We start from the raw sequence: 27943 nt of genomic DNA on the forward strand, positions 1-27943 counted from the left end.
CCGGCAGCAAGGCTTTCTCAAGGCACCATTGAAATCTAAAAACATTCTATTTTCTTTTTTTCTCGTTTTTGGCTCTTTAAGGTATAACTGGATGGATAGCTCGACCAAAAATTATATCTGATTGGAATTTCCGTACTTCGTGTGATGCAATAAAAATCTGAAAAAATTGAACAACATTTGGAAAGGTACGAACAACAATTATCAATAATAATATTGCCCAAAAGTTAATAACAAATTGTTCAAACAATTAATTATTCAATAATTTTGCGGTGACCTAATGTTTTTTTTTTACGAATCAAATGTGTGTATTTTTCCGAACGCTCATGAATTTTTTCAGAATTTTCGTGGGTTTTTGAAATTTCTTGAAAAAATTTTGAAACAAATTTTAAAAAATTTGAATTTTGGTTATGTTTTAGAAGGCATATTTACCATCAGTTTTGAAAAGTCTCAAGGTTACTGGATCAAAAATGTACAAATGGAGCCACTTGAAAAATTTAAAAAAGGGAATTTGAAAAATCCACGAAAATTCGGAAAAAAATCACGAGCATTAAGAAAAATGCGCACATTCGATTCGTAAAAAAAAAATAAGGGTTTACTGTAAAATTGTTAAAAAATTATTTTATTAAACAATTTATTAATAACTTTTGAGCAATATTATTATTGATAATTGTAGTTCATAACTTTCCAAATGTTGCTCAATCTTTTCAGATTTTTATTGCATCACGAAAATACGGAAATTCCGATCAGGTACAATTTATCGGCTGGGCTATCCCCATCCAGTAATACCTTAAAGTTGAGAGAATCCTATTTTATTGAATCCAAATCGTCACAGAGGAAGTGTGCCTGCCTTAAGAGCCAGATGGAAAGCCTTAAGAAAAAATGTGGTTTTCGTGGATTGTTTTCTCGGCAACTAGACCGCAGATCCTACAATAATTCCAGGGTCGGATCCACGCTTTTTAGCATATTTCCAAATGTCAACTCTCAAAGTTGGAATTTTCGATTTCCATTAGATTCGCGCGAGCTTCCTTAACTGCGTAAACAAAATTTTAATTTTTTCATTTACATCCAAACGTTCGTTCCCCGCCCTCCCTCTTTCCTCGGAGTTCGTAGAGAGGATGCAAATTATCGTGCGACACGAAAGCCTAATGACGCGAGGAGTCTTATGAACGCGTTAATAAGATCCGCGAGATCGAGAGCGTAGATAAGAGATGGTGAATTCAGACGGAGGCTGCGTTAGCGCGTGCGAGCGCTCCTTCGCGTCGTCTGCTCTACTTTTTTGCTCTCCTCTCGCACTGCTGTTTTCCCTTCGTATTGTATTTTTCTGTTTTTATTCTCATCGGTTTACACGGAGACGAAAACCGCGCGGCGGGAACAAATTTTGTTGAGAATTCTGTACAGAAAGGAACCTTTGCGAAGCATTCCACTGAAGCCAGCATTTCTATTGCGTCTGAGATAAAACGTTTACCAACTTACTTGTTATCTTGACGAGAATATTACTGTAATTAGAAACATAAAATGAGAACGTAAAGCGAGGATTCGCTCGACGAAAAAAGGCTATCGCGATCGATCAAGTGATTCTCAATGCTTCGAGCTCGCACTCGCTTAACCCAACTCGCAGCTTCCTCAATTGACTCTTTTTATACAAAGTTTATTGATAGGAAAAAAAATATAATAAAATTAGAGGCACATCCTTCGGCGAAGATGCATAAAATAGAGTGAACCAAGTCGCCTTATCACGCTCGATTATCTTGTGGGCCCGTTGATTAGCAGCGAGCATAAAAGTGATAGGATAAAGCGCGATCGTTCCTAATTCGAGACGTCCCGTCTGCCAACTCGGCAATTAATTGTTCGACGTAAAACTTGCATATTTTGCCCCTTCCAGGCAGCCTCCCTTCGAGCCCGCGGAGATCTTTTCTCGCGGCCACTCCCACTTTTATTCATTCAATTCGACGCAGCAGCGCATGTCTCAAGGCTTATTTTGCCTTCTCACTTTTTAACTTGGCAACGATTTTACGTCGTGAAGTTTACCGTAAATCGTCGATCATTTCCGCTCCCTCAATTGAGCTCAAATTCGCTTGTATTATCTCGCGCTTACGCACGCGCGCACACAACCAGAAAGAAGAATCGTCAAAAATTAGGCCCCCAGTCGTGCTGTTACCCTCTCAATTCATCGGGGTTATCTTCGATCTCGTTCGTCACGCGTCGCTGTCACACGCCTTACCACGCGCGCTGCGACTCTACGATTTATGCGAAATATCAGTTTTCCAATTGCCTTACGCTCACTAAAGTATACGAAAAATTAATTGAAAATAAAAAATAGAAAAATAAACGTAGAAACTCGATTGAATCTGCGAATGCGAGTAGGCGTCACGAGGTAACCTCAAAATGCCTATGAAGACTGAATATTTCTCGACTTTTGTCAGAACACTCAGACTCTGTCGATAATCGATTAATTCAATGAGATTTGATCGTTTTATGAAACTTAATTAAATGAAGAATATCGAATTAGTGAGATTTCTCACGCTCAAAATCCGCGCGAGATTCGCGGAGCATTCTTAATAATGTCGACGATAAAATTCGTTGGGGATTCTGGTTAGATCGAATGGCAAAATCCGTGAAAAAAGGTGGCGCGACCGCTCTGCAAACGGAAGTAACGACGGACGAGGAGTGGGCCCAGGTAGTCGAGCGAAAAGGGCTGACGGTCGTCGACGTTTATTCGGAATGGTCGGGCCCTTGTTCCGCAATGATTTCGACCTTGAGGAAAATCAAAATGGAAATAGGCGGGGACGTTTTGAGCTACGCGGTTGCGCGGAACGACGATGTTTCGAGCTTGGAGCGCTTCCGAGGCAGAAGCGAGCCCGTCTGGATGTTCTTGGAAAATGGCAAAATAGTTAATCTTCTCTTTGGCGCCCGATGTCCCCATCTGCAGAGAACTATCGTTAAAGAATTGCGCCGAGTTCAGAACAACGAACCACCGGGCCGGATGGTTTCGATCGTCAAAAGGGTTTCCGAGGAAGAATCTCGTTGGCAAAGGAGAGAATCGCTCAGGTACGACCCTCCGTTTCCCTCAACTCGGCTGAGCTTTCGCTCACTCTGGCGCGACTCGCGCTTTCTTTCCCTCGGAAAATCTCCCGACCCCCTGAATCTTACGATCAGCGAATTAACGGTTAAAGAAAAGCAGAGGAAGAGCGAAAAATCGGGCAGGAGGAAGCCGCAAAAAGAGCCAAATACGAAGCCTATCTCGCACAAGAAATGTTCGAACTCTGCGAAGAAACGGCCATCGTTCTCTACCCCTGGGTCTTCCTCGACGAAGAAGGCTCACCCAAAGACAAGGAAACTTGTCCCGCTTACACCGAACTCGTACGCGAAATATTTCCTCAACGCTTCGACGTCTTGGAGCAAACGAGAGTTCAACTCGACGAGGCGATCATCGAAAAAATGCTCGTGGAAAGCAACGTCGAAATAACGGACAATCTGATCGCAGGTCTGCTCACTTTCTGCGATACTTTACTCCAATTTTTCTCCGTACCTTTACTCGCCTCGAATCGTTGGATTTTTGTTCACAAAAATCAATTCCTCAGCAGTTTTTTTGCCAGTTTCTGCCGGGAAGAGCACTCACTCTGTCCACTCGTTCAGGTTTGACGGAAGACAAATGCTTAGCAATGAGAATCAGGTGCAAGCCTCCACCTCCGGAATGGCCGGTCCCATATCCCAACGAATGCCCCAAAGACACAGCGAAGTGTCCGATCAGGGCGATCAACGACGTCGAGAATTTCCTTCGAAGTATCCTGGAAGCACCGCCTTCCAATCCGAATGCTTCGATCGTTGGTTCTTTCCTCGAGAGGCACACTCACGTCCACGAGCCTGAAGAAGAAATCGATAACGATTACCGCAGAATTTACCCTGCGGTTTGGTTTCCGCCTCACGTGAGATTCATTTTGTCCAAATTTTTGCTTTTCCCAAGCGCCTTTTTTTCATTTCCTCCTCGAGAACATATTTACATTCGAATATCATTCGCGACAAATTCAAAATTACGCTCAAGTTTGCAGCGTCAGGTCCAACGAAATGAACGAGAAAAACTTTGATCATTCTCTATTTCTTATTTAACAAATTATTTGTACAGGTTGAAAAAGTACGCGTCATTTCTTCATTTCGCCGGACTCCAAAGTTGCAAACTTGAGTGTAATAAATTCAAATCGGTCAATCGGAAGCGAAGAAATAAGCGTTTGGAAAAACTAAGCCACACTGAGAAACAGAATAGTTGAATAAACCAAACGCCTTCGTGAAATGCGCCGAATCCAATATTCAGTCAAGCTGAATATTCATTTCATCGAGTGAAGCGAATATTGGATTCATTCAACGAAATCCAAGACGAGAATATTCGTTCAGTTGATCAATGGGACGAAATAAATAATTCATGCAACTAATCCCTTTCTTGGATTATCGAAATGCTTCTTTCGACGTATCGTACGAAGCCTTGGCGAATTGAACGAAGCTCTTTTCTCAGTGTATAAAGAGGGGCGAAGGCTCGAGACTGAATAAAGTGTCGAGACGAGGCTCGAAGTTTAAAAATCGTAATGGGATCAACGGAAATTCCAATGTTCCTAAAGGCGAGGAACAAGGTGCACGTTTTCAAGACTCTGTTTTCGTATTACATGGAAAAATCGCATCCGTACGAGGAACCGGTGGAGCCCCTGCCTCTTTGCGCCTTCAAATTCGATGCGACGAAACTTGGGATTTTGCAAGAAGTTTACGAAGCTTTTGGCTCGGCGATCGAGAAGTTTGGAGTATTTGAATTCGACGGGCCTCCTTTGGCGCGGAGATTCGCCTCGAATCCTCAGGATTTTGAGGACAAAGTAATGCTCTGTTGCGGGCTTTCGTTCGAATTCAAATTCGTATGAAAAAAGAAATTTGAAAATTTTCGGCACGTTCGAAAACGAGATTGAGCAAGTTTGCGAATTAAATAAACACAAAATCCCTTCATTTTTATTCCAAATGCCAAGGTAACGAACAAAACCGGTGACGAGATTTTCGTTGTCATAATACGGAGATTGAACGAGGAAGTTTTTCTCAATTTTGCCGGAAACAATCCGACTTTCGTGACCGAAGAACACGCCGAGGCGCAGCGGATGCTCGACGAATATTTTCCACCCGGTTCGATCGACGTTCTGCCAGAAGTTTATCACGATGAAAAAGATTTCTACGAGGATTATGACTACGGGGAAGAGGAGGAGGACGAGGGAGATTTGGAGGAAGAGGAACTCGGCAGAGATCCCGAAATTCCTCCTTCGTACGTCGATCTTTCGACCTTTTGAAAATAAATGGTTGCTTCGACTCTCCGAGCAGTATCGATCGATGGCATTTTCATTTCATTTCTCCATTATTCTTAAGAATCGACGAGCGATAGCACCGCACCGCCAAGTGTCAAAAACTCAAACCAAAATCCGTTTCTACCGGATTTCGTCGCGAATACGATTACGAGAATATAAAAAATATCAAAAGATGTGATTTTACTAGCCGCGATCCGGGCGGGCCGTGGTGCGTTTTCGGACACCACATTTTCCTCAGCAACGCGATGATCGAACGAAAATACGAAGTAGCTCGCGTACGCCGTGACAAGTTTCACGTCGGTCGCGAAAATCATTTTATTATCACAAATTGCACACACATTCGTCGCATTTATTTGTCGCGATGTCAATAAAAATTCACGGAAAAACCCAGTCTTTTAAGGAGTCAATCCTGATTAGACGAGCAAAAAAAAAGACTATTTTCGCGAATTTTTTTCACCGGTATAAATAATAAATATGGATATAAAAAGTGTTAGCCCTAAAAAATAGACTCTTAAGATACACAAAAACTTTTTTTATATTCATTTTACTTAGTTTTCGGACAGAAAAATGGGGGGGGAGGTCCAAAAAGAAAGATGGGTGTGCGCTGTTGATAAAAACTCGGGAACGGATGCTCGAAGAAAAAAAATAAAAATAGTTTTAGATTCAAAAGGTAATAGCGCGTGTCATACGATTTTTGATTTTTTCAAAAGTCACTAAAAGCCGGCCATTCTTCCAAAAACTACGAAAAAGCGCGTTTTTTTCATCGTTGTTTGCAAAAAAAATAGTTCCACTCAATATTTGAAAATTCGTATGATATGCGCTATAGCTATAGTCGTCAAAAAGACGTGGTCAAATTTGGTAAGGATCGGTTGAACAGTTTCGGAGATTTTATCATCGAGCCGTTCCGAAACGTAATTTTGAGAAAAACGCGTTTAAACAAAGGCGCGTAAACGTCGCTCAAAAGTACACCTGGCCTGGTCAAATTTTTATAAAATTTCTTATGCTATTTTTAAATATGTATATTTTCGAAAAATTAAAAAAAAATGGGATTTTCAATAATTCTAATCAGGCTCGATGAAATGGGATTAAGGTTAATAATTGTAGCCTTAAATAAATGTCGGTGTTTAATTAAAAATAATTTATTCGAGCGAAATCTATAAATGTAACTGGATTTCATGATTACGCACGATATTTTGTTGAAGTTTCAATTTAAAAGTTCGTTCGAAAGCAGATTTTTAAAGCAATGTCGTCGGACGAAATTCTGATTTTACGAGTGCGTGATTTTGACGAAATGTAAATTTTTATGTGTATTCAATATCCGAGATTTATGATTCGTCCCATGGTTAGAGAAAAAAAATAAAAACCCTGCAGGTTCGAAGGTCGAAGGCAAAAAACACTTAGCACAATCCTCGAGCGCCTCGTGCGCGCGCGATTTATTTATAAGAGTGGGAATGGATTTTCGAGTGGTGGGGAAAATGGTGTATAACAAGAAGCGCGATAGTCGCGAGCCGTCAGTTCATTCACGGACGCCGTTCGCATCGAGTCTCGCTTCGTCTTTTCTCGGTGTCTGAATAATCGAATGTCAAAAGAACAAAACAAAACAGTGCACTTCGAAAACGATGATGAAATAGAATCAAATTCCAGCGAGTGTTTGAAACATTGACAGCTAAACATTTGACGATGCTATTTGTACAAACTTTTTCTCGATAGAATCAATTGAAAAACTCGAATATTCGTGGGTGACAAGTGGGCAAAAGCATCGTTTCATGAGACGATAAATAAAACTTTGGTGATTCGACGAAGGACGTGGAAAAACTATTGAATTTATGAAAGTTTGCGATGACAATGGTCGTCAATAAGGTCATAATGTCGTCGTACAATCCAACACCTCGTCGCAATTTTTTCTCGGGATTTCATGCTAAGGTACGTTCGTTCGATGCCCTTGAAAATTCTCGGCGCACATGTTTTCGTTTAATTTATTATTTCGCACAAAAATTTGAAAAAACAAACAAAAACACGAGTTCGTTCGGACATTTATGCATCACTGGAAATTCTGTTAATTAAAACTCTTGTTCCATGAAAAACATATTCACACCGAAGTCCATTCTGTCGTCTATTTATTCGTTGCTTCGAATTCAAGAGTAAAGAAATTTCAAAGAAGAAATTTGTCAAAATTGTAACTCCCATCCGATCGCGTTGCATGAAAACATTTCGGGGAATCGAAAGTTCGTTGCGAAACTTTCTCGGTAAATGAAGAGAGGAAAATCGATTCGGTGAAGCGTCAAATTCTGCGAATCGAGCTCAAACGTAGGTACAACGTTTTTCTTTTCCCCCGTCAAATCTACAACCTACTTTATTTTTCGATGTTTCTCGGTGCCGCGGAGCGAGCTTTTTCAGGGGTTTCCGAGGCGCACGCAGCGCAAGTTATTTATCGGGCTAGTCCCTAACGCTTAAACTGGGTTTCCACGTTGTATTTATAGCTTTTTAGAGGATACAAGAGTCTGCAGTGAGAAGAAGAAGAAGAAGAAGAAGAAGAAGCACAAGAGGAACACAAATCTCCCCGTGCTCTCGAGGCCTGTGGCTAAATTTTCCACGTACGTTGCGATGTTTCGTTCCTCTCATCGAATATCGTCTATTTTGCAAGCAATTACCGAGAACGTTTGTTATTTTGAATTCTGTGCTCGTGTTCCCTCGACGCTTTCTTTGCTCTCAAAAGCGACGTAGCATCGGGAATGCAGCTCACACTATTTCGTTGTTCAAAACTTAACGGTGAATCAAGCAATTTCTCGCGTTCGAAGACGTCAATTTTTAGTGCTTTCTTTTACCAAATTTGAGAAATGAACATTTAAAATCGCACAACTACCCGCTATTTCTGCTGAACAATACTTTATTGCGCCGAAGAATGAATACCGTGGCAGCGCACGATGGCCTGCGTTCGAGAGAGAAAAAAACCATCCAAAGTGTCTTTGTCTCCGGCGACGAGTTTTCGTTTTTACGTCTTAAGCAAGTCGCGGGCGAATATCCCCTGCGCGAAACGAGTTTCGTCGAGTTTTCAACTCGCACCATGTCAACGGAGAGGAGGCGAGCGCGAAGGGTAGGGAAAAAAATTCAGATGCGAGTGCAAGATCGCAAATTCAGGACGAAAGCTCGAAACGAATGAGAAGAATGAAGGCGAGAGATGCGGAAAGAAAAATAAAAGCGAATACGGAAAGAAAAAAGGAGGGAAAATAAACTCCTTTTGGGGCAGCTCGAATTTAAAGAGCAAACAGAAATCAGTGCGAGGAGAATATAAAGATTAAAAGAGCAATTCGCGATTGTGCTCGAAAAACATAAATAAATATAAAAAATGGTGACTCTCGATTTTTTACTTTTCGCCAAACACTCCCGCGCGTATCCGAGAGCATTGTAAAATTGCATATGTAATTGTCTGTTAACCATAAAATTGCGCACGTAAAAGATGTAATTACGATCCATATACGCGATAGCGTTTTAAAAAAAACGCTTTCGCCGGGAGCGTCATTATTTTTATGGCGGTGAGATCCACGAAAGGTGCTCTAATGAGGTGTCGCGAGTTGAATTAACGTAGCGAGAGTTTGTATCGAGGAGATATTTCTCGCATTTTTTCCGTTACCGAGCGCACCGGCTGATGAAAATACACGCTGAAAAACTGGTTGTTGAAGGGTGCAGGAAATATTATTTCTCGCGTCGCTTTACTCGTGGTTAAATAAAATTTTATCAATTTAATTGGAATGAAACGATAATCGCACTAATTTTCATAACGGAACGTTGCGCCTCAATTTTTCTTTTCATTTCCATCGCTTTTACAATATTTTTTCATTCCCCTCGAATCCAAAGCTCCATCGAATTTTTATAAACGGATTTCCAGCCGACTCCGCGCGTCCTGGGAAAAAAGAAATTCTCGAAATAATAATAAAACTAATAAAAGATCGAGTTTACTCTGGAAACGACCCTGACGACCCATGGCATCCGCTTCTGAGTGGGTGTCTTTTCTTATTTTATCGCTGCTACTGGCTTCAATCTCCATTACCATGTATATAGACGAAATGGAGAAAGAAGAAAGAGCGAGGGAGAGAGGAAATATTAAAAAGTCTCGTTGAGACGGTCCGAGCGTTAATTGAGTGTAACTCGAACTAAATTGCCGAGAGTTGGGTGAAGTTGCCCGGCAGCGTCACGAAAAGAGGCGAACTCAAAAGTTCGTTCCACTAAAAACAAAAACCACCGGAATTACTTTTTTAAGAATCCGGCAACTCTTTTTTTTTCTTCCCATTTCCCAGATTCTTCGCATCATTCCACAAGTTTAATTGTGAATCCAGTTTGCTCCCATTTCTCGCTCGATCGGCGTAACATTTTCATATCTCATTCAATTTCTTTCTCATTCAAAAAAAAAAAAATACAAGAAAATCCTGAATCATTTTTCGACGATATTAAGAAGGAACATCAGCTTCGCGTTAAGCGAGGTTATGCAAATAATGACGCTGAAGTTTGCAACGTTGGAGTCCAACGAAATGATCTAAAAAATCGACGCTGAAGTTTCCAACGTTGGAGTCCAACGAAATGAACGAAAAAAACGTTTGTAATTCACCAATTTTTTATTTCACGAATCGTTGGTGCAGCTTGAAAAACTACGAAATGCAAATTTGGCAGGGAACAAAATAGGAGAATTACTGGAATTAGTTGGAGAGTTTTTTTCGATCATTTCGTTGGACTCCAACGTTGGAAACTTCAGCGTCATCTAAAAAACCCCTCTAATAATTCGAGTAATTCTCCAATTTCATTTCCTGTCGAATTCGCAATTCGTGGTTTTTCAATCTGCACTGATACTTCGTTAAGTCAAAAATTGGTGAACTACAAATGTTTTTTTCGTTCATTTCGTTGGACTCGAACGTTGCAAACTTCAGCGTCGTTGCAAATACGAATTTTATTGTTTTCATCCAAGTTATCTAGGCTATCTGAAACTTGTTTGCTTTGTTCGTCATTTTTGGGTGGAATTTATGTGAAATATTTGAAAATCGCAGAATTTAACGACCTCAGATTTCCCACACGCGTTCTTTAGAGTCACCCTTTTTTTTATTTGTTTTTGAGTATGAAAAGATGGGGCTGTGGAGTTATTTCCGATGCGTAGCTCCTGTCGAATATTCCAAGTTTGGAAATAATTTACTGAAGAATGGTTGAGTTGAATGAATTTTGGAGAGACTGTAGAAAATATATCCAAAAATGTATTCTAAAAGTTTCATTGAGCTGTCACCATTTTTCTCAAGCTAATGTTCCTCCTTAAATTTAAATTATTCTTCAACTTGAATTTCACCTTTCGATTAAAAATACGAAACGTTTTACCAACTGTTGCAACTGAATTTTTAAGGAATCCATGAGAAAAGAAATTCGGGGTAAAAGCGTAAGACCGGAAACCTTTAATAATACCATTATCGCAGAGTCTCAAGACACGAATGGGAGACGAGAGAACGAGATCGAAGGAGGGCACGCGCGAGTAATTGCACCGCTTGTACAATTACTGGCACGAGCCAATGAGTTAGACTCGTTACTTCTACGATCTTTTATCCGCACAATTGAATTTTATCCTCGCTCGGTGAACGCGTGTTTTAATTAAAAAGAAAAGTAACAATTATGTGGAGTATTTGACGCGGGATAAAATTATTGCGTGCGAAAAGCAATTATATTTCACGAGCACGTAATGAAAATAATCGCGAAAATAAATCAGACGAATGATAACTGAAAATTGAACATTGTTTAAAGCAAGCGAGCAACGTTCGAGCACCAAATAAGCTTCATTCATGGATTCCAAATAACAACAAAAAATAATCGTAGTTGAAAATATTCATGAATGCTTTTTCGGATTAACGACTAGAGGATTTTTACGAATTTCGTATTTTAATATGAAACTCGTTGATTTCGAGGTGCAAACTTTTTTCCACTAATCAACGAAAGATTAATGCTTTGCAATATGTTTTTTTCCCAAGGGCCCATAAAAAGAGGATTTTACCGCGGTTCTTTTTATTGCTGAGTCGTGTGTTCTGCGCCAGAAACGCACGTGCGATACTCCGCTGTGGGAAAGGTGCGCCTGGAGAACGAGACTGCTTTTCTTATAGTGACTAATCGTCCTCGCATCCGTGCCATGGCTGCCATGTGCATATCTTTAAAGTCGTCTTGTTTTTTTTTCTTCATATACCAGCAAGAGGCCCGTGAAGCTCGCTATTCCGCGGAGATTTTCTCATGGATCTTTCTGTGACTGAATTTCCTATTAATTTTCTCTCCGATCTCACAAAATTTCGTATTTTTTTTTTTTTTGTTTTTTTCTCTTCCTTTTCTCCCATATTATTTTTCTCGAAATCGTTGAAATAGTTTCTTCCAATTTAGCGCGATTTTAGAAGGCCAATCGTGCATTTTAACAAGCTCCCCTTTTTCCAAATCCACATAAAGAAAAAGATGAATCACGGAGAGTTTTATTTCCAATCGGATGACAAAAAATTCATTGTTGCATTCGTCCTCGTGCTCGATCCTGGAGTTTGCATACGGGGGGGCTCGGGCGTTACTCGTTCGGCCACCCTACCTGTGAACAGACGGGTCGTCGATCGCATCGAAATTCCAGACACAAAATCCCATCGCGCGCGTTCCACTGACCCAGCCAACCAACCAACGCAACAAAAGACCGCATGAAAAATGAACAGGATTATAAATGAGTCGGTGGAAATAAATCAAAAAGATTACTCGTACATTTACATGAAATCGAGCAGGACTTTCAAATGATATTCAAAGGAACATTAGTCTGAATAGATTGTTGAATATTTTACAAATAATCAAAGAAGCGCTGATCAAAGATGATAAATAAATTCATTAAATCGAGCATTTTCAATAACCTCGATTAGTATCGCTTTTTATTATTCAGATTTCAATGACCGTATAATGAATTCATAAAAAAATGGTTGAAGGCGAAATAAATGTAACAAATCGTAATTATTAAGGTGGATCGTGCCCGAAGGATCGTATTTTAAATTGGGAGGATTTTTACTCCCTAATTAAAGATATAATCACTCCAAATTAACGTCAGAGTTGTTAAAACGAAATTTTAAATAAATTCTTTCAACTTATCTTTTGGCGAATGAAATTACGAGCCATTAATTAGTCGGGGATTCGTCCACTGACCGAACCCAAAATTTCATTCGTCCCTGGCTAAAATACAATAGTTTTTTTATGCAAAAAATCGCATTAGAGAACGCTGAGGAAAGCACAAAGGGAAATGGATAAAAAAAAAAAAGTATGAATAGAAAGACAGGCTGTGACAGGAATGGGCCGAGCCAAAAGAAGAAACAAAATGCCGAAATAAGCAAATGTGAGATTAAACGAGTGCTCATTAAAAATTTCGTTCAATCTTTAACGTAATATATTTTTATTACTAGTAAGAGAATCGTCTCGAATTTTTTCCTAGACGTTAATTTTATACTTGACTGTTATTGTGTACTTTTTCATAAACTTCGTAAGAAACGTTCATTCCTTGTGTGGAGAAAAAAACGATTTTTTACGCACAGTCCCTACGACCCTGTGTATTCTTCGTATTTAAAGACGTTTATCTCAATAACCAATGAGACGAACCCTTTAAAATTTGATACGCGTGTCGTTTCATGCGTGAACTCCCTTAATGGTTTTTTTTTGTCAGCGAACGAAAATTGTAGAATAAAAAAAGAGTGAATTTTATGTAAGACGCTCGAAATATTTGACAGAAAAAAATAGTCGTAGAAGCCTTAAAAAAGAGACGCAGAAAAGGTGTTCGCAGTTATTCCTCACCGTGTCTTAAAAATTCCTCGACATTCTCGTGACTCATTCCGAAGCGTCGCGCAATGGCCTCAAGGGATACCCCTCTTTTTCTTGTTCTCTTTTCTCTCAGAGTTTCTCTCCCCGGTGCTTTAATCTTGGAGGACTTTTCAAGGGGCCTGAAACTCGGTGAACTGCCGGATGGAATGAAACAAGACGCCGCGACGGAGAAGATCGCCGTGACTTTCCCCGTTTATTTAATGCCTCAAAAAGCAACGGAGGAGAGAACAAATCGAGGATAAATATCAAGCCTTTTTCCCTTTTTCTCAATCTCTCGATCTTTTCATTCAATTCTTACACAAATTTGCACAAGGAATTTCAATGAGCTTTGAAATATGATTTCTTCTATATTTACGAGCAGATTTCTCCTCCTCTTCCGCTCGCTCTGCTCCCTCGCCTCATCCTCATTTCCTCTGACTGAACCTACGAAAAGCAGGGAACCTCCTCGGGAATCCCCTTTATTAGGACACAGACCAGTTGCGAGGAATTTTTACCTTTCCATCATCCCCGCATGCGTGAAACAGCCGTTCAGTGACCGTGCGAACTCTCCCTCCTTTTATATTCACCTTCTTCGTGATTTCGGAGGATAACAAAAGTGAGGGTGTGCAGTTTAAGATAATCAGTGAAAAAGGAAAAAACGAGCTTTGTAATGCGTCGAAAGTTGGGAGTTAAATTTTTTTTTTTCCTCTCATTACACTTTTGTCTCATTCGACTCAGACTCGCATGAAACATGTTTCGAACCCATCGTGGCAGGTCATTTTTCGATTTTCGAAAATTTACAAAATCTTCGACTCTTTTGCATGGTCTATTGCCTTCGAATTTTTTTTTTTTTTTTTTTCGGTCATTACACTTCTGTCTCATTCGACTTAGAAGCGCATGAAACATGTTACAGACCGATCGTGTGGGAGGTCATTTTTCGATTTTTGCGATTTTCGAAAAATTTCAAAATTTTCGATTTTTGGTATTTTTTCATAGTCTATTGCCTTTGAAAATTGTTTTTTTTTCTTTTTGGTCATTACACTCCTGACTCACTCGACTTAGAATCGCATGGAACACGTTTCGGAGCGATCGTGGGAGCAGGTCATTTTTCGATTTTCCTGAGATCGTAATGAACCAGTAGAATTTTTACTTTTATTTTACAAGACTGAAAAGTTTCTTGAAAACTATTTTTTATTTACGATTTTGAATTTCCGCGCGGAAACGCCGGCCGCCATGCTGTTCGGTTTGTGACGTCACTTGCCCTTAGTAAACAATACGAGTGCGAAGGACCAAGTATAACAAGATTTTTGAAAATAATGAGTTATAACGTACATCATTGATGGCTTGTGCCTGAATGCAACAAGACAAGTGTAAAAACGCGACAAAAATTGTGGACTCATTGCCACCACGACGAATGCATTCTACGATACTAATTTAATAAAATAAATAATAAAAGTCCACAAACGTGATATAATAATTTATAAAATTTATAAATGACACAAAGCTGACGATAAAAATCTAGAATTTATAGATTTAATTTTAGATAAAAATCGAAAATCTCTCTTTTTTACTATCGGAGTGACGTCACGTCTCTCGATTACTTTTTACGAAATTTATCACGAACATGGATTTTCACATTTATTTCTTACCTGTAAAATGATACTTACGCGAGTGGAAAAAATGATGACGAAACTCAAGTTTTTGGTTCAGGAATGTCCGCATGCATCCTCGATTTTATCTGCCGCATTCGAAACAAACGGACATTAATAATTATAATATGAAAACTCCAGCGATTAACGTACGCGTCGTTCGAGTGACGTTTTCGATAAAATCCGTTATCACGCGTTCAAAGTGGTGATAAAAAATCACTATAAAAGTTTGATAATCGTGTGATTTTTGAGAAATGATTCACGTCCGTAAGCTTATCATGAGTTATGATTGTTACACCCTCGGTCTCCGTTCTATATTTATTTGCGGTTACTATTTCGGATTGGTTCTTATTGTTAGGAAAAAAAAAAAGATAAATTAGAAGAAAACCCGTGACGTCATCGAAACGAGGCGAAAATGGCGATGCCGTGCTCGCACGAGCGCGCCAATCGCGGTAGGCACAAAACACGTAATTATTGCGATAACGCATCGTGGTTTAATGACACCGTGATTTCTTCTCCCACAAACGCATCCCGAGTTTATAACGAGCGAGGCTCGACCTTGCATTTCCTGTGCGTGCTCAACGATCTCTGCATGATTCATGAAACGAGCGCGATCGTGGGGCACGCACCTCCCGACTTTTCATTCATCCACTGACTCGAACGCGTTTCTTTTCGGCTGCCAAATAGCCCGGAGACAAATTTCCCGACGCACTTGTCACAACGAGGAGAATTCGATGAAGCGCACTCGAGTAAAAGGCGGAAATGCGCGCGCGGTGACGACTGAAAAAATGGTTTCTCGATGATTCACTCCACGATCGGGATCGTCGAGCGATTTTTTCGCGCTCTTCCTCGCGCTCGTTCTTCCCCCCTCGGAAGAAAAATTCTACTCGCGTTTCAACTCGAACACTCCCAAGCGTCTGTTCGTGCAGACTTCGCCGCCACGATGAATCATCTCCATTCTCCTTTTTCCTCTCTCCCTCTCACTTATTTTCTCTGCTCGAGCCTCCGAGCCACTGAACTTTTGCTAATTCCATGAATTCTCGTCGGAAATTCAACTGGAACGAACTCAATTCGGGTTTTTTATTGATCCTGAACCGATTCTGGTGCAGAAGGTAAATATTCGGTTGGACGAATTCAACGAGAAACGAACACATCTGCGTAGACCTAATTCCGTGTTTCTCATTCTATTATCACGAAGCATAATCAGGCGGAGAAAAAATTTCGGTATCAACTACCACGGTGCCATCGGAGTGGGGCTCTATATCGTAATATTGATTAATTTTTACGAACATGCGGTCATTTTTTTGTAAAGCAACAACTCCCTGAAAAATTGCGAATGAAATTCTGCTCGAATTTCTGCTATGTAGGATAGTAAATTTCTACACACTTTGGCGGATCATCGATGCTTGTGTTCGAGCTCCTCAAATTTTACTATGTTCAACTGTAAATTATGGGTGGGGTTCGAAATTTCGAATAACCGAATTGTAGAATGGTCGATATTTCGAAATTAATAAATTCGTCATGTAAGATTGGAGAAAAATAAGTAATTCGAAATTCTTATTCCCGATCGACTCTTTAGCAGATTACGTTTTTAATCGAATTTTTTTTCTTTGAATTCGCATGTATTCGAAAATATATATTTCGATAGTTTGCATTTCGAATGCAATTTTTACAGACCGTACGAATGTCAAAAGTTCATATTTTCGAATTCAAAATGGAGAGTAATTGTTTTACAGACAGACCAGAATATAGAGTAGCAAAAAATCAAAAGTGAATTTTTCGAGCCTATAAAACTTGGATATGCGGAATAGCGATAGCTCGAAAAGGCGAAAGTCAAAATGGCGATGTTTAAAATTGGAGATCACCGGTCTGAGTAAGTGAGTGAGTGAGACACGTGTATTTGGAGCTCCGCTGCATTTCTTTATTTTGATCGATCGACTTTCTAACGTTTCGCTATTTTGACCATTCGACTTTTTGGTGTTTCAGTATTTCAACCTCAGTAATATTTGATCTTTCGTTATTATATTTTCAAAATTGTGAATTTTCACAGTATCGCTGACTATAGTAATTTATGAATCGAAAGAGTGATAGTCGAATTTTCGAAAAATCGATATTTTAGTCATCGTCCTATGGGCGATTGTTACATTCTATTTTCGATGTAAAGGTGCTTCGAACCTTGCAGTTTCTGCTTTATTTATTTTCGGCATTCAAAGCTCTAGTCGAATCTATCCGTCTCCATATTATCATTCGAAGTTTATAAATTCGAGATTTCAGCTGTTCGAAATTTTAGTCATTCCAACATTTGATCCCCACCCTAAATTATGACGCTGAAGTTTGCAACGTTGGAGTCTAACGAAATGATCTGAAAAAAAACTCTCGAATAATTCCAGTAAATCTGCAATTTTGTTTTCTGTCGAATTTGCAATTAGTTATTTTTCAACCCACATCAGTGATTCGTGAAATAAAAAAAAATGATTAGTTATAAATCTTTTTTTCGTTCATTTCGTTGGACTCCAACGCTGCACACTTCAGCGTCATTGTAAATTTCGATTGTGAAAACAGCACTAACCATAGCAAAAAGGCATTAATAATTCTACTGTACACAGTTCATCACCGAGAGTCGACACAAATTTAACAATGTTTCCTCGGTTAACTACGTAGGAAAAAATAGCACAGTTTAAACCTTTGTCACACCAAAATACGCAATTTCAAAGTTTCTATTCGGAATTTACGTGGAAATTACAATGTTTTTGGTAAAAAAACCTCCAAAATGGGCGATATACATTTAAAATTTTTTTCTCTCCGTGTTAATATTCAAGAGCGAATGAAATTCTGCTGTACCACAGTAAATATTCAAACATGTCGGCCGATCGGCGATACTTGTATTCGAGCTCTTGGAATTTTGTATGCTCAACCGTAAAATGAGCAATTTAGAAATTTTAATTTGGAAACGACACGAAAGTTGCAACGTTTTTGGTAAAAACCTCCAAAAAAAAATGGGCGGACATAGAACCCTGACATTATGGTGGCACAGTAATTCCTACTGTTTCTTTCTCAAATGAATAAAAGAACTGTAAAAATGGTTAAATTCGTGCTGAAAAAAAGATTTTTCGTTTGTCAAAACATAATTGTTATTCTCGTTGTCATAAGTCATGAAATTGGCTGCGCGAAGAAACTCGATTTAGTCTATTTAATTATGAACACTTTATTGACGATCGATTATAGAACCGAAAATGTCCATTCTCGTGTTCGATTAAGCCACAAGTTGAAAAGCGTATAAATGTGCTTCACAATTTTCTTGCCTTCAATCCGCTTTTCAAGTGGTAACTATTATAAGAAGCCAAGAAAATGCGTCGAGACTTCGAAAGCGTTGATCCCAAATCGATTTTAATTAAATCTCGATTGATTTAATTGCAACTCGAGTTCTCGAGTGCCCGGCGCACTCGAATCTCTGCGCTGGCCAGTCGGCCGCTATATAACGCCTCTTACGTCCTATACACATGGTTATGCGTACTAGATACGGCTTATCGACTTTGCATTCCTCCCTTTGCTTCCGTCCGACCATAAATAATGTCGAGAATCTCTTGTTTTTATTTTTTTGCCATTTAGCCTTTCCTCTCCGGCACGTAACTTTTCGTTGTTATATATGTTTAATCTCGCGGCTTCGAGAGAGCCTCCAACGATTCCAAATTCGATTGAACGATTAGTTTGAGCGAAAACGGCCGGTTCGGATTTTGTTTCCCCCTTCAATTGATTTTCCTCCCTCGAAAAACGTGTTTCAACAGTTTCCTTCTGTTGTTCGGACAAAAGTTTTTATGTTTTTTAAGAAGCGTTGCACAGTAAAAAAATATTCTGTTTGCCTCTGAGAATGCGAGTGACTAAAAATTTCTTTGCTCTCTAAGAAAATCCACCGTGTACACATGACAAAGTATGCTTTCGTAAGAAACAACCTTTTTTTGTTTGAACAGCCAGGAATAATTTATATCGAAATATTCGGAGGTTCAAAAGCTTAGTCAAAGGCCAGTTTCTTAAGAAAATCGTTTTGGGCATAAACTACCTCAAATATCCTGAGACGTCAAGCAAATATCGACGATTGTGGCAACAAAATGTTGTTTCGAGCCACTTTCTCGAGATACAACGAAAGATCTGTAAACCCCAACTGCGGCATAAGATCTACGAATAATCAATGGTTTCGTATTTTTTTAGATCAACAAAATTCCCTTTTCAGTGCATTAAATCGATGATTTTTCATCGACTTTTGGGATCTCGGTAATCCAATAAAAACTTGGATTAATTAAGAGACGATATGCTAAAATTAATTGGATGAAAGACTCGTGAATAAAACATAAATATTAAGATTTCTTACCGTTAGTTTATAGTTTTTATCGTAAAACTATGCGCGAGCTATTCGGTCCGAGAATATTTGCATCGTATTTCCATAGCCAGCAGTAATTATGGAGCTGTGAGCTTTTTCATCCCTCCCCCCCCCCCCCCCCCCCCGCCCCCTGCACAAAGTGTCGTTGATTTTTACGATGCGCTTTTCGAGCTAACCGAGCTCTCCGTACCGAGAATTACGTCCATGATTATTTAAATGCTCCTCCGACGTTGCGGACGCGTCATCTTCGTTGAATTCCAACGACCGTGACTCTGGGCTCTCGTATAGCGTGGGAGTGTTTGTTGTTTAGGATTATGTAGTCGGTGCGTATACAGTAATTGATTAACGCACGTCTGTCGTATATTTACGGTGTGAATAAAAGGAAACGAGGGCTAACGACTCGTCGCATATCTCGTAATGCGCGGAATAGTCATTTCATTGGATGAACTTTGGCGCAGCTGAGAATCGTGTTTTTGATTATTTTTGAGCATCGTAAAATACGAAATTGGAGGACGATCAGCGTTCTTCGGTTGTGAAAAATGAGGAAATTATCGTCATTCGTAAATCGCGTTATTCAAGACGATTTCATTTAATTCGAAAATTTGAATTTTCTCACTTTTCATTTTGATCGGCCGGATTGAGACGCGAAGCAGCTGCGACGCGATTCCTCCTCCGAGTTCTCAATTAAAAATGAGTCGAGCCCTCCTTCATTTGAGTGGTAAAATGACCGAATGTGCATCGAACCCGTTCCACACTGACCGCTCGTAGTAAAAACGATTGACGGCGGAGGCGCGGGGAGTTACGTCATCCGACCATGAATGGAAGTCGACGTCACGGAGTTATATCAGTCGTTCGAACGACGCCGACGAGAGAATTCTCGAGCTCGGCTGTTTCTAATTTCGCTGCATGGCTGCGAGTGACTAATAAACCTCGCGCATTATCAGTCCTTTCAATTATTCCCCGGTTTTGTCTCCCCTCGCGTCGAGACTTGGACCAAAAGTTGGCAAACCCGCGAAATTTCGGGAACCGAACTAAATTCTCATTTTCATTTTTTCTCAAAATCCTTCGTCTCAAAAAAAATCGAAACTCCCTTGCCAGGAACTTCCCACGGCGAACAAAGTTTCTTTCCAGATTGCGTTCCTCGCACTTTCCTCCCATCGCAATTTTGTTTTTACTATTTCTCTATTCCCTCTCAATTTCCACGTTTTTTCCGCTTCACGCGACACTCGTCCTGTAGTTTCGAATGATTCGAATGCGAGGACACGTGACTAATGACACGATCGTATCACGAAGCTCCTCGTTACGAGATGCCATCGGGCTTCCTCGTGGAATAAGAAAAGAAAAAGAGAGAAAAAAAAAAAGGAGAAAAACAACGTTCCTCGCCTTTTTCATTCGCCTTCTTTTTTCTCCCGTCAATTTTTGCGTAACTCATGACGGAACTACCTGATTTGGTAAATCGCGCGATCGAACAAGAATAATCGAAGAGCAATAAAGTATCGAGCGCCCCCGACACGGTGCGCTGCCGGGGCTGATGCATCTCATTTGTTTCGAGTCTTTTATCGCTTTTTTAATCCTCCCCACCTGTGCGGATTGCGATAAACGCGATGTGTCACGCGATAGAATTCATTACGTAGCTCAAACATCAACATCATCGCCTTTTTTACGGAACGAAATACACGTTTTTGATAAGCTCTGTGACACTCGTTTTCAATTGCTATTGAGGCCAATAAAGATTTTGCTTTTCACCAAAATATCAAGCGAATCTATGTCCTCGCTTGGCCGTTACGTCGCATCGATTTCGAACGAACGAAAAACCTTTCATTTACCATTTACTCCCCATTCAAATTCCGTCCGCGTTTCATCGATATCGTTGTAGAGATAATGCGCTGCGCTGAAATCATTCTAAAAATATACATGAACGCGCCGATAAGGCGATTGTTCGCGACACAGAGAGAATTCAATCGTTTCGGTATCTCGATTAATATCACGCGCATTTTGGAGAATCTGAAAACGTTAAAATCCTTGTTTGTAAACAATTGTTTGACAGATTTTCAGAGGAAAACGAATTTGGAAAACTCTGTATTGACTCTGATTACATTGCATTTTTTTTTTAATTTTTTTTTTTTTTTTACTTTAAATCATCTCAAGGTAGATCGTGCTCGAAGAATCTTATTTTATGGATGTCTAAATTCGCTCGATTTTCTACTTCCTAATTAAGGATATAATCACTCCAAATTAACGTCAGAGTTGTTAACACGAAATTGTAAATAAATTTTTTCAACTTATCTTTTGGCGAATGAAATTACAAGCCATTAATTAATCGGGGATTCGTCCACTGACCGAACTCAAAATTTCAGTCGTCCCTGGCTAAAATACAATAGTTTTTTTATGCAAAAAATCGCATTAGAGAGCGCTGAGGAAAGCACAAAGGGAAATGGATAAAAAAAAAAAAAGTTTGAATAGAAAGACAGAAGGCTGTGACAGGAATGGGCCGAGCCAAGAAGAAATAAAATGCGGAAATAAGCAAATGTGAGATAATACGAGTGCTCATTAAAAATTTCGTTCAATCTTTAACGTAATATATTTTTATTACTAGTAAGAGAATCGTTTCGAATTTTTTCCCAAACGTTCATTTTATACTTGTTAATGTGTGCTTTTTCATAAACTTCGTAAGAAGCGTTCATTCGTTACACGAAAAGATGAACGATGTATTACGCATAATGTAACTCTGTGTAAATTTCAAGACTTTCTTGAGAAAATCGTTTCGTGCATGAACTACCTTAAGGCTTCGAACGGGCTTTCTCTTATGTGGGGGGATCCATGAAAATCGAATGGAGCCGATTTCTTCATAGTTGGAATGCATTTTTTTAAGCTTCGAATCGTGACGTAAAGCGATTTTTAATTTTCAATTGAACGATGCTCGAAACCCAATCGAAAGATGTATAAAAAAATCGATTTTGATGATAGCTCGAAGTTCGAAATGCGATTGATGAAAAAATGTAATTTCAGTACTGAAAAAAATCTGAGGACAAATCTCACTTGTCGCTGGACCCGAAAACTAGCTCGCTCAAAATTCCCATTTCCCGTGACGATGCAGAAATCCAGAAAAATTCGGTCATCTGTAAAAACAGTGATTTTTAGTGATAAATTTTCTAAAGTGATTTCAGATCCATTGACAATTCGACACGTTTTCCAAACGGACTTGAAGTTTTGCAGGACGTTTCACGTTCGCGTAAACTTTGAGAGAAATAAAATCTTTTCGTTTTGTTGAGTAGCACAGTTTTTCGGGAACTTTTGAAAAATTGATCTTTCCACGAATAGATTGAACATAATATCATAAATCTAAAGTTTCGAAGGCTTTCAACGAATCGTTTCGTAAAGTATCGCCTACAGCGAATATTGAAAAAAGGTATTCTCAAAAATCGAGACCGGAGTATTTCAGACTCGTTCGATACGACGAAAAAAAAGTCATTCGAATATTCCGCTGTACGGTGCCTTTTTCAAAATTTCTTAATATTTTTTCAATTCCGCCGTGTACCGAAAATTCTAAGAAGTGAAATCACCGAGTCGAGGAATTTATTCTCCATTGACGAAACGTGGCAGCAGAGAGCTGAAAAATCAGTCGCTTATCCCGCGAGTTACGAAGACGGAACAATTTCCTTTTCTTTCTCGCATTTCCGGAAGTCCGGATGTGTGCGAGTTGAGTCACGCGACGCCCGTCATTCTAATTTTTTCATACTTATTCTCGCACCTATGAGAGAGCAGGTAATCCGGCGGTTACACAAACTTGTCAAGTGTTACGATTTCTCATTTCCATCTCTCGTACGTCCCCCTTGCCGCCGCACCGCCGATTATATTCACGAGCGTGTTTATCGGCGTTCCTCAGAGTTCAAGCGATGAGGCGGACAGTCGCGCGCGCGCGCGAACTCTAAACCATGAATCATTGCTTCGTGGAATTCCCTCGCGAGTAGTGGGACTGAAAAATTCACTGTGCGGGCTCGAGCGACACGAGGAGAATCTTCCACTTCTTCGACCTCTCGCGATATCGCCACTGATTCTCTTTATCCCCTCCCCTCCGTGGCTCCCTCCCGTGCTCATCAACCTCAGCTGATTCGTCCACCTCCGCGTGTCGTTCCGAGTCAGTCTTTAAGTGTCTGTCACCCGGCTACTCGAGAACCAGTCGCCTCAAAGTCGCCGAGCCGCTGTCCTCGTCGATCTCTCGAAAATCATTTTTTTCTCATTTTTTCAAAACCTTTTCCCGACGTTTTCGCCACGATTTCGAGGCGAGCGGTGAACGGGAGATCGCGACCTCCGTGACTTCGAGATCATTCAATGATAATTGTGTGCTCGTATCTCTCGAGACATTCGCCATGTGAGTTCACCAATGACCGATTTGATTTTACGATCAGTTTCATAATAGAATCGCCCTCTTTAGCGCGTCGTATTTTCTTTGTACATTTTGTGGTGCGCGGTCCACTGTATTCAGTCTCAGTATTTTTTTATTCGTCAATTTACCTCGAGGCGTTGCTGTGACTGTTTTGTAAAGTGGTCTATTCATAATATTTTTTCCGTCCGGAAGAAAATCAATCGCTCTTCGAAGTGCGACTTCCTGTATCGGAAGTTACTTCCTCTCCATCGTAAGCGAGAAAATCACGCCTCTGTTTCGAGCATCAAGCACGAAGGAGATGTGAAAAAGCATAGCTCTTGACGCGCACGATTTTCCAGTCGTAATTTGATTTTTTATGATTTTTTTTTTTTTTCATTTTTTTTTTCTTTTTTAATCTCAGTCAACGACGAAGCACTTGCAAGTGATGTCCGATCGAACAAAATAATGGGTCAGTGATTGAGGAACCTCGGAATAAAAATAAACGATTGTAAACAAACAAGATATTTGTGGTGAAAAGACCGGGAAAATATTTATGAATGAAAGGCTACGAGGGAGTGCGCGTTATGACCGAGCGTGGCGACGGTACCGCCACCTCGGGGCAAAACCGACGCGACGTTTACGGCAAGAGGCGTGAATTCTTCAAAAATGTAAGTCTCGAATCCTCCCGAAAGTTTTTCTTTACTTCCTTATCTTAACTTCCTTATCTCGGCTATCGTAACTTGAGAAACTTCAACTCCAGTGCTGCAATAAAATTCCGGATATCCTGTTGTGAATCGTCGTTAGCCAAGTGGAGACTTTTTTTTCTCAAATTTATTCGAAGAGCGATTGTATAGAAAATCTTTGTACTTTATCCATCGAATCTGTACTCTGGTCGTCGTAGATTCTCATTTTCTTGGAAATGCTTAAAACCGAGCAACGAAATAGTTTGGAACGAGATCACATTTGCTCGAACACGAGCTACTCGGACTTATTTTTTTCCATTGATCGAAAAAAGCCATAAATTTTACGTACAAAGGTAAAATTTCGACAATCCCCGAAAATGAGTTGACTCATCGCCTTAATTGACTAATTAGTGTCGTACAATATACCGCAGCGTTGAGTATACGACGAGTCCAAATCATTTTGAAGTCTGAACGTATGGAATACGCGAGTTTAACTCGTAGCGACTGCGTCACACACAAGACGCCTTTGTTTGGACGGGGATCGTCTCCTTTCCTTTTCCTTCTTTTCTCGGCGCTCTTTAGCGAGACGTTTCTCCGTCTTAAGGAACGGCTCGTGTAGGCAAATAATGAGTAACGAAGAATATTAAAGCGGGGCCTGACCCTGGGAATTCCGGGGACACAAAAGAAAACGTATGAAAGTCAGAAAACATCGTCATCAAGAGTTCAGTTAATTTTTTCGATTTTCTTACCAAGACAAATCGGTAGCGTTAATATTGTACTTGGAAAAATATTATTTCCAAACGTCGTAATTTACCGAAGAACAATAATCTATTTAACTGTTTGGCTTTGATCCGACTTGAAAAGCAGAAGTGATTTTTTAGTTGCAATATTGTACGCGAGAGGAAAAAGAGGCGCTGACGTCGCCTTGTGCTTAGCCGGTGGCTCTTGCACAGTTCTTCCATCTGTCAGTGGCGCCCGCGGCGTTCTCATTGCACGAGTGCGTACGCACTTTCCTCGTCATTGTGTCGTCAGGTTTCACTTTACTTTTTTTTTTTCCGTTTCATCCCGTTCAACGTCACGCGTTCCAGTTGACGTTGCTACCTGGTGGTCCATGTCGCCTCGGCAAACACCAAATCGTAAATAACATAGTCGAATGCTATTTTCGTTGCGGATTCCGCGGTTCGAAACTCCTCGAAGAATCGTGTTTTTTTTGGGAACTCTGTCCATGCGCGCACCTTCGTTCTCCTCCGATATAATTCGGTCAAGATTGTTTGCAGAGGGGGATCGAAATTTGATACACAAAAGTGAATTTTATTCAATCGATCTTTACCCTCTTTTTATTGTCAAAGCTTTGAGGTTAGAAAACCCCATTTTCTTGACATGAATATATATAACTCATTAAATATACTAAAGTTTTATACATTTCGAGCGTGATATTTTACAACCATATAAAGTTCTCGTGTGTGTTATTCCTCGTTTCGTGTATAGAAACGTGACATTTTCGGCCTACGCAAAAATCGTGCGTTTCCGAGCGTTGAAATAAAAAATGAAATACAGCACGAAAGGGAATGTGCCGTGAATGGTCGAAACACCATCGGCGCATGTGAAATAGAGGATATTATAAATCCAATCCATAAATATGCATGTACGTTTTATATATAAGTGTATCGTAGTTCAATAATGTGTTTGACTCTTACTTCGCGACGAAGGTCGTCTGTAAAATTTCCACGTGTGTTTGGCGCTGGAAAAACCATTGGGAAACGATCGAAAAGACTGAATAATTCAGTGCTCAATGTTTTTTTCCAGCATTCACAATTTTTCTCACGTATCTACTTCAACTTTCGACTCTCTCTTCAACTGCACCGGCAGTACTCTTTATATTTCGTTGTTAAATGATAATCAAACTTCGTCCAAATGTCACATGGTGCTCTCCGCGCGGCGGTTATTATTAAACCGGGTGGCGGCGCTGTCGTCGAAGCCGGATTATGACATCGAGATAAAGAAAAAAAAAAAATTAGCCTCGACACAGCTGAGAGAAGAGCGTCGCGCCATGGCCGAATTTTTTAGTGCCACGACTACTTCAATGTCCGAAACAAAAAAAAACACTAAACTTCGACCCGGAGAATCAATTGACCAAAAATTTGAATAATTTTATTAATTTCCGACACGAAGACGTGAAAACAGAAAATAAAGGACGGAAAAAATTTATCTCCGTTGCATTGGAAATCTATGAACGTTGAGTATCGATAAGAATATTGGGGGAAAAAAAGAAACAAAAAACGTCGATAACGCCTCAATGTCGTCCCGGACGATCATTTATTTCGATTATTTTTGGCCTCACTAACATTTACTGCTGCAGAATGTTTTATTATGTAAACCGACATCCGTTGTAATTTCATTTGTTTGTTCTTTTGGCAAATTTCGTTCTTCTTTAATTCCTCTCAGAGAATCTCCCTTTTTTTTTTCTCCGATCCCAGCAAATTCGATTTGAATATTGAGAGGACGATAATTAAAAATGCTGAATTAATTAATAGCAGTTTGAATTTGAGGGAATGTGACTCGATTATTGATTTCAACGGCAATAAATTCCCGACGGATCGTCCGAGCTCGATTATTAATAAACTCGTGAAAGAAAATAAATCAACGAACGTTTCATAATTAATTCCGGCGATTCAAGTCGCTCGTTTATCGATGAAAAATTCGTTTTCCCCCTCACGGCTCGGCCGATCAAAATCCATTCATATTTTAATGTCGTTCGATAATAAGCTACTATTTCTCTTTTTTATTCGCAGATGTCAGAGTTTCCGGCCGAAGGAGCCGAAAACGGAGACATGCAGGCAGTCATGGAAAATTTTCAGAAGAAAAATAATCTCATCACTGGACGATCGCACTCGCATCATCCGCAGGTCACGTCCTCTTCACAGGTAAATCGATCTTTTTCGGTCATCCAATGAGCAAAAAAAATTCATTGAGAACAGAAAGTTTTCGACCATTTCAATAATAGTCCCTTTCAAATTTTTCATGTTTTCAAATTCAAGGTTTTTTGCACTTGCTACACTGAGAAAAAAAGTCATTGGGACAACGAAATGTGGCATTTCGGGGTGCCAATGAAATATGCGATAATCACAAGGTTAAACATGAATAAACGAATAAAATAGTTTTAGATGAAACTGCAGATTCATTTTCCCCGAAAACATTGGAGTCAAATGAAGAAAAGTATTCCAATAACATCAATTGTTATTGAATGAACAATTTTTTATTCTCAGTGTACAAAAAAATTCATTCAGGCCGGAGAAATTTTCGAAATTTCGTAGTTTAAATCGAATTCCAGTCCAACTCGATTTTTTTTCAATGAGTTATCAAAAAAATATTGAATGAAAATGTCACCAAAAATCAGCAAGCCGATTCTCTGGTGGTGCAAAGTGAAACATTGTTGATTGTCCACGCGGCGTTCCTCGATTGCTTTTGACGCAATATTATCGACATTTTCAAATCCACGAATCCCTCAACGATTTATCACGCTGGCTGCAACGTTTTTTCCCTTTGTGCTTGTGACGTAAACGAGATTGAAGATAGCGCTGGATTCGTAGGAAAAAAAAGGCACTAAAAAATATATTTCTCCTCACACCTGAACGAGGAATCGAGAATCCGTCGAGGAATCTGTAATTGATTTCCTGTCGCACACAAAAACGTTCCCGTAAAAAAACTATTTTTTT

The 27943-nt window shown here is 39.8% G+C and overlaps 2 protein-coding genes across 9 annotated transcripts in view; both read left to right on the plus strand.

Moving 5' to 3' along the window:
* The first annotated feature begins 835 nt into the window (after positions 1 to 835).
* Positions 836 to 5315, plus strand: LOC122415255 (uncharacterized). Its single transcript, XM_043427240.1, has 5 exons — positions 836 to 3048; positions 3174 to 3484; positions 3637 to 3926; positions 4611 to 4856; positions 5004 to 5315. Exons 1-5 carry the CDS (start codon positions 2603 to 2605, stop codon positions 5313 to 5315), a joined length of 1605 nt encoding a protein of 534 aa, XP_043283175.1. The 5' UTR covers positions 836 to 2602.
* Positions 5316 to 6859: 1544 nt separating this feature from the next.
* Positions 6860 to 27943, plus strand: part of Sarm (sterile alpha and armadillo motif) — a 38251-nt gene continuing 17167 nt past the window's right edge. Inside the window, exons 1-3 of one of the 8 annotated variants that reach the window (XR_006261872.1) lie at positions 23349 to 23550; positions 23966 to 24212; positions 27020 to 27151. Coding sequence is in view for 1 of the 8 variants with exons in the window: in XM_043427036.1 (XP_043282971.1) it covers positions 24102 to 24212; positions 27020 to 27151 (243 nt within the window). In the remaining 7 variants the exon portion in view is untranslated. Of the gene's footprint in view, positions 7254 to 23348; positions 23551 to 23797; positions 23816 to 23965; positions 24213 to 25208; positions 25364 to 25396; positions 25584 to 25715; positions 25873 to 26441; positions 26463 to 27019; positions 27152 to 27943 lie in introns of those variants that run through there. The other 7 variants (XM_043427036.1, XR_006261873.1, XR_006261875.1 and 4 more) reach the window with 7 other exon arrangements.

Source organism: Venturia canescens, chromosome 8, assembly GCF_019457755.1.
Source record: "Venturia canescens isolate UGA chromosome 8, ASM1945775v1, whole genome shotgun sequence".
Taxonomy (NCBI): Eukaryota; Metazoa; Arthropoda; class Insecta; order Hymenoptera; family Ichneumonidae; genus Venturia; species Venturia canescens.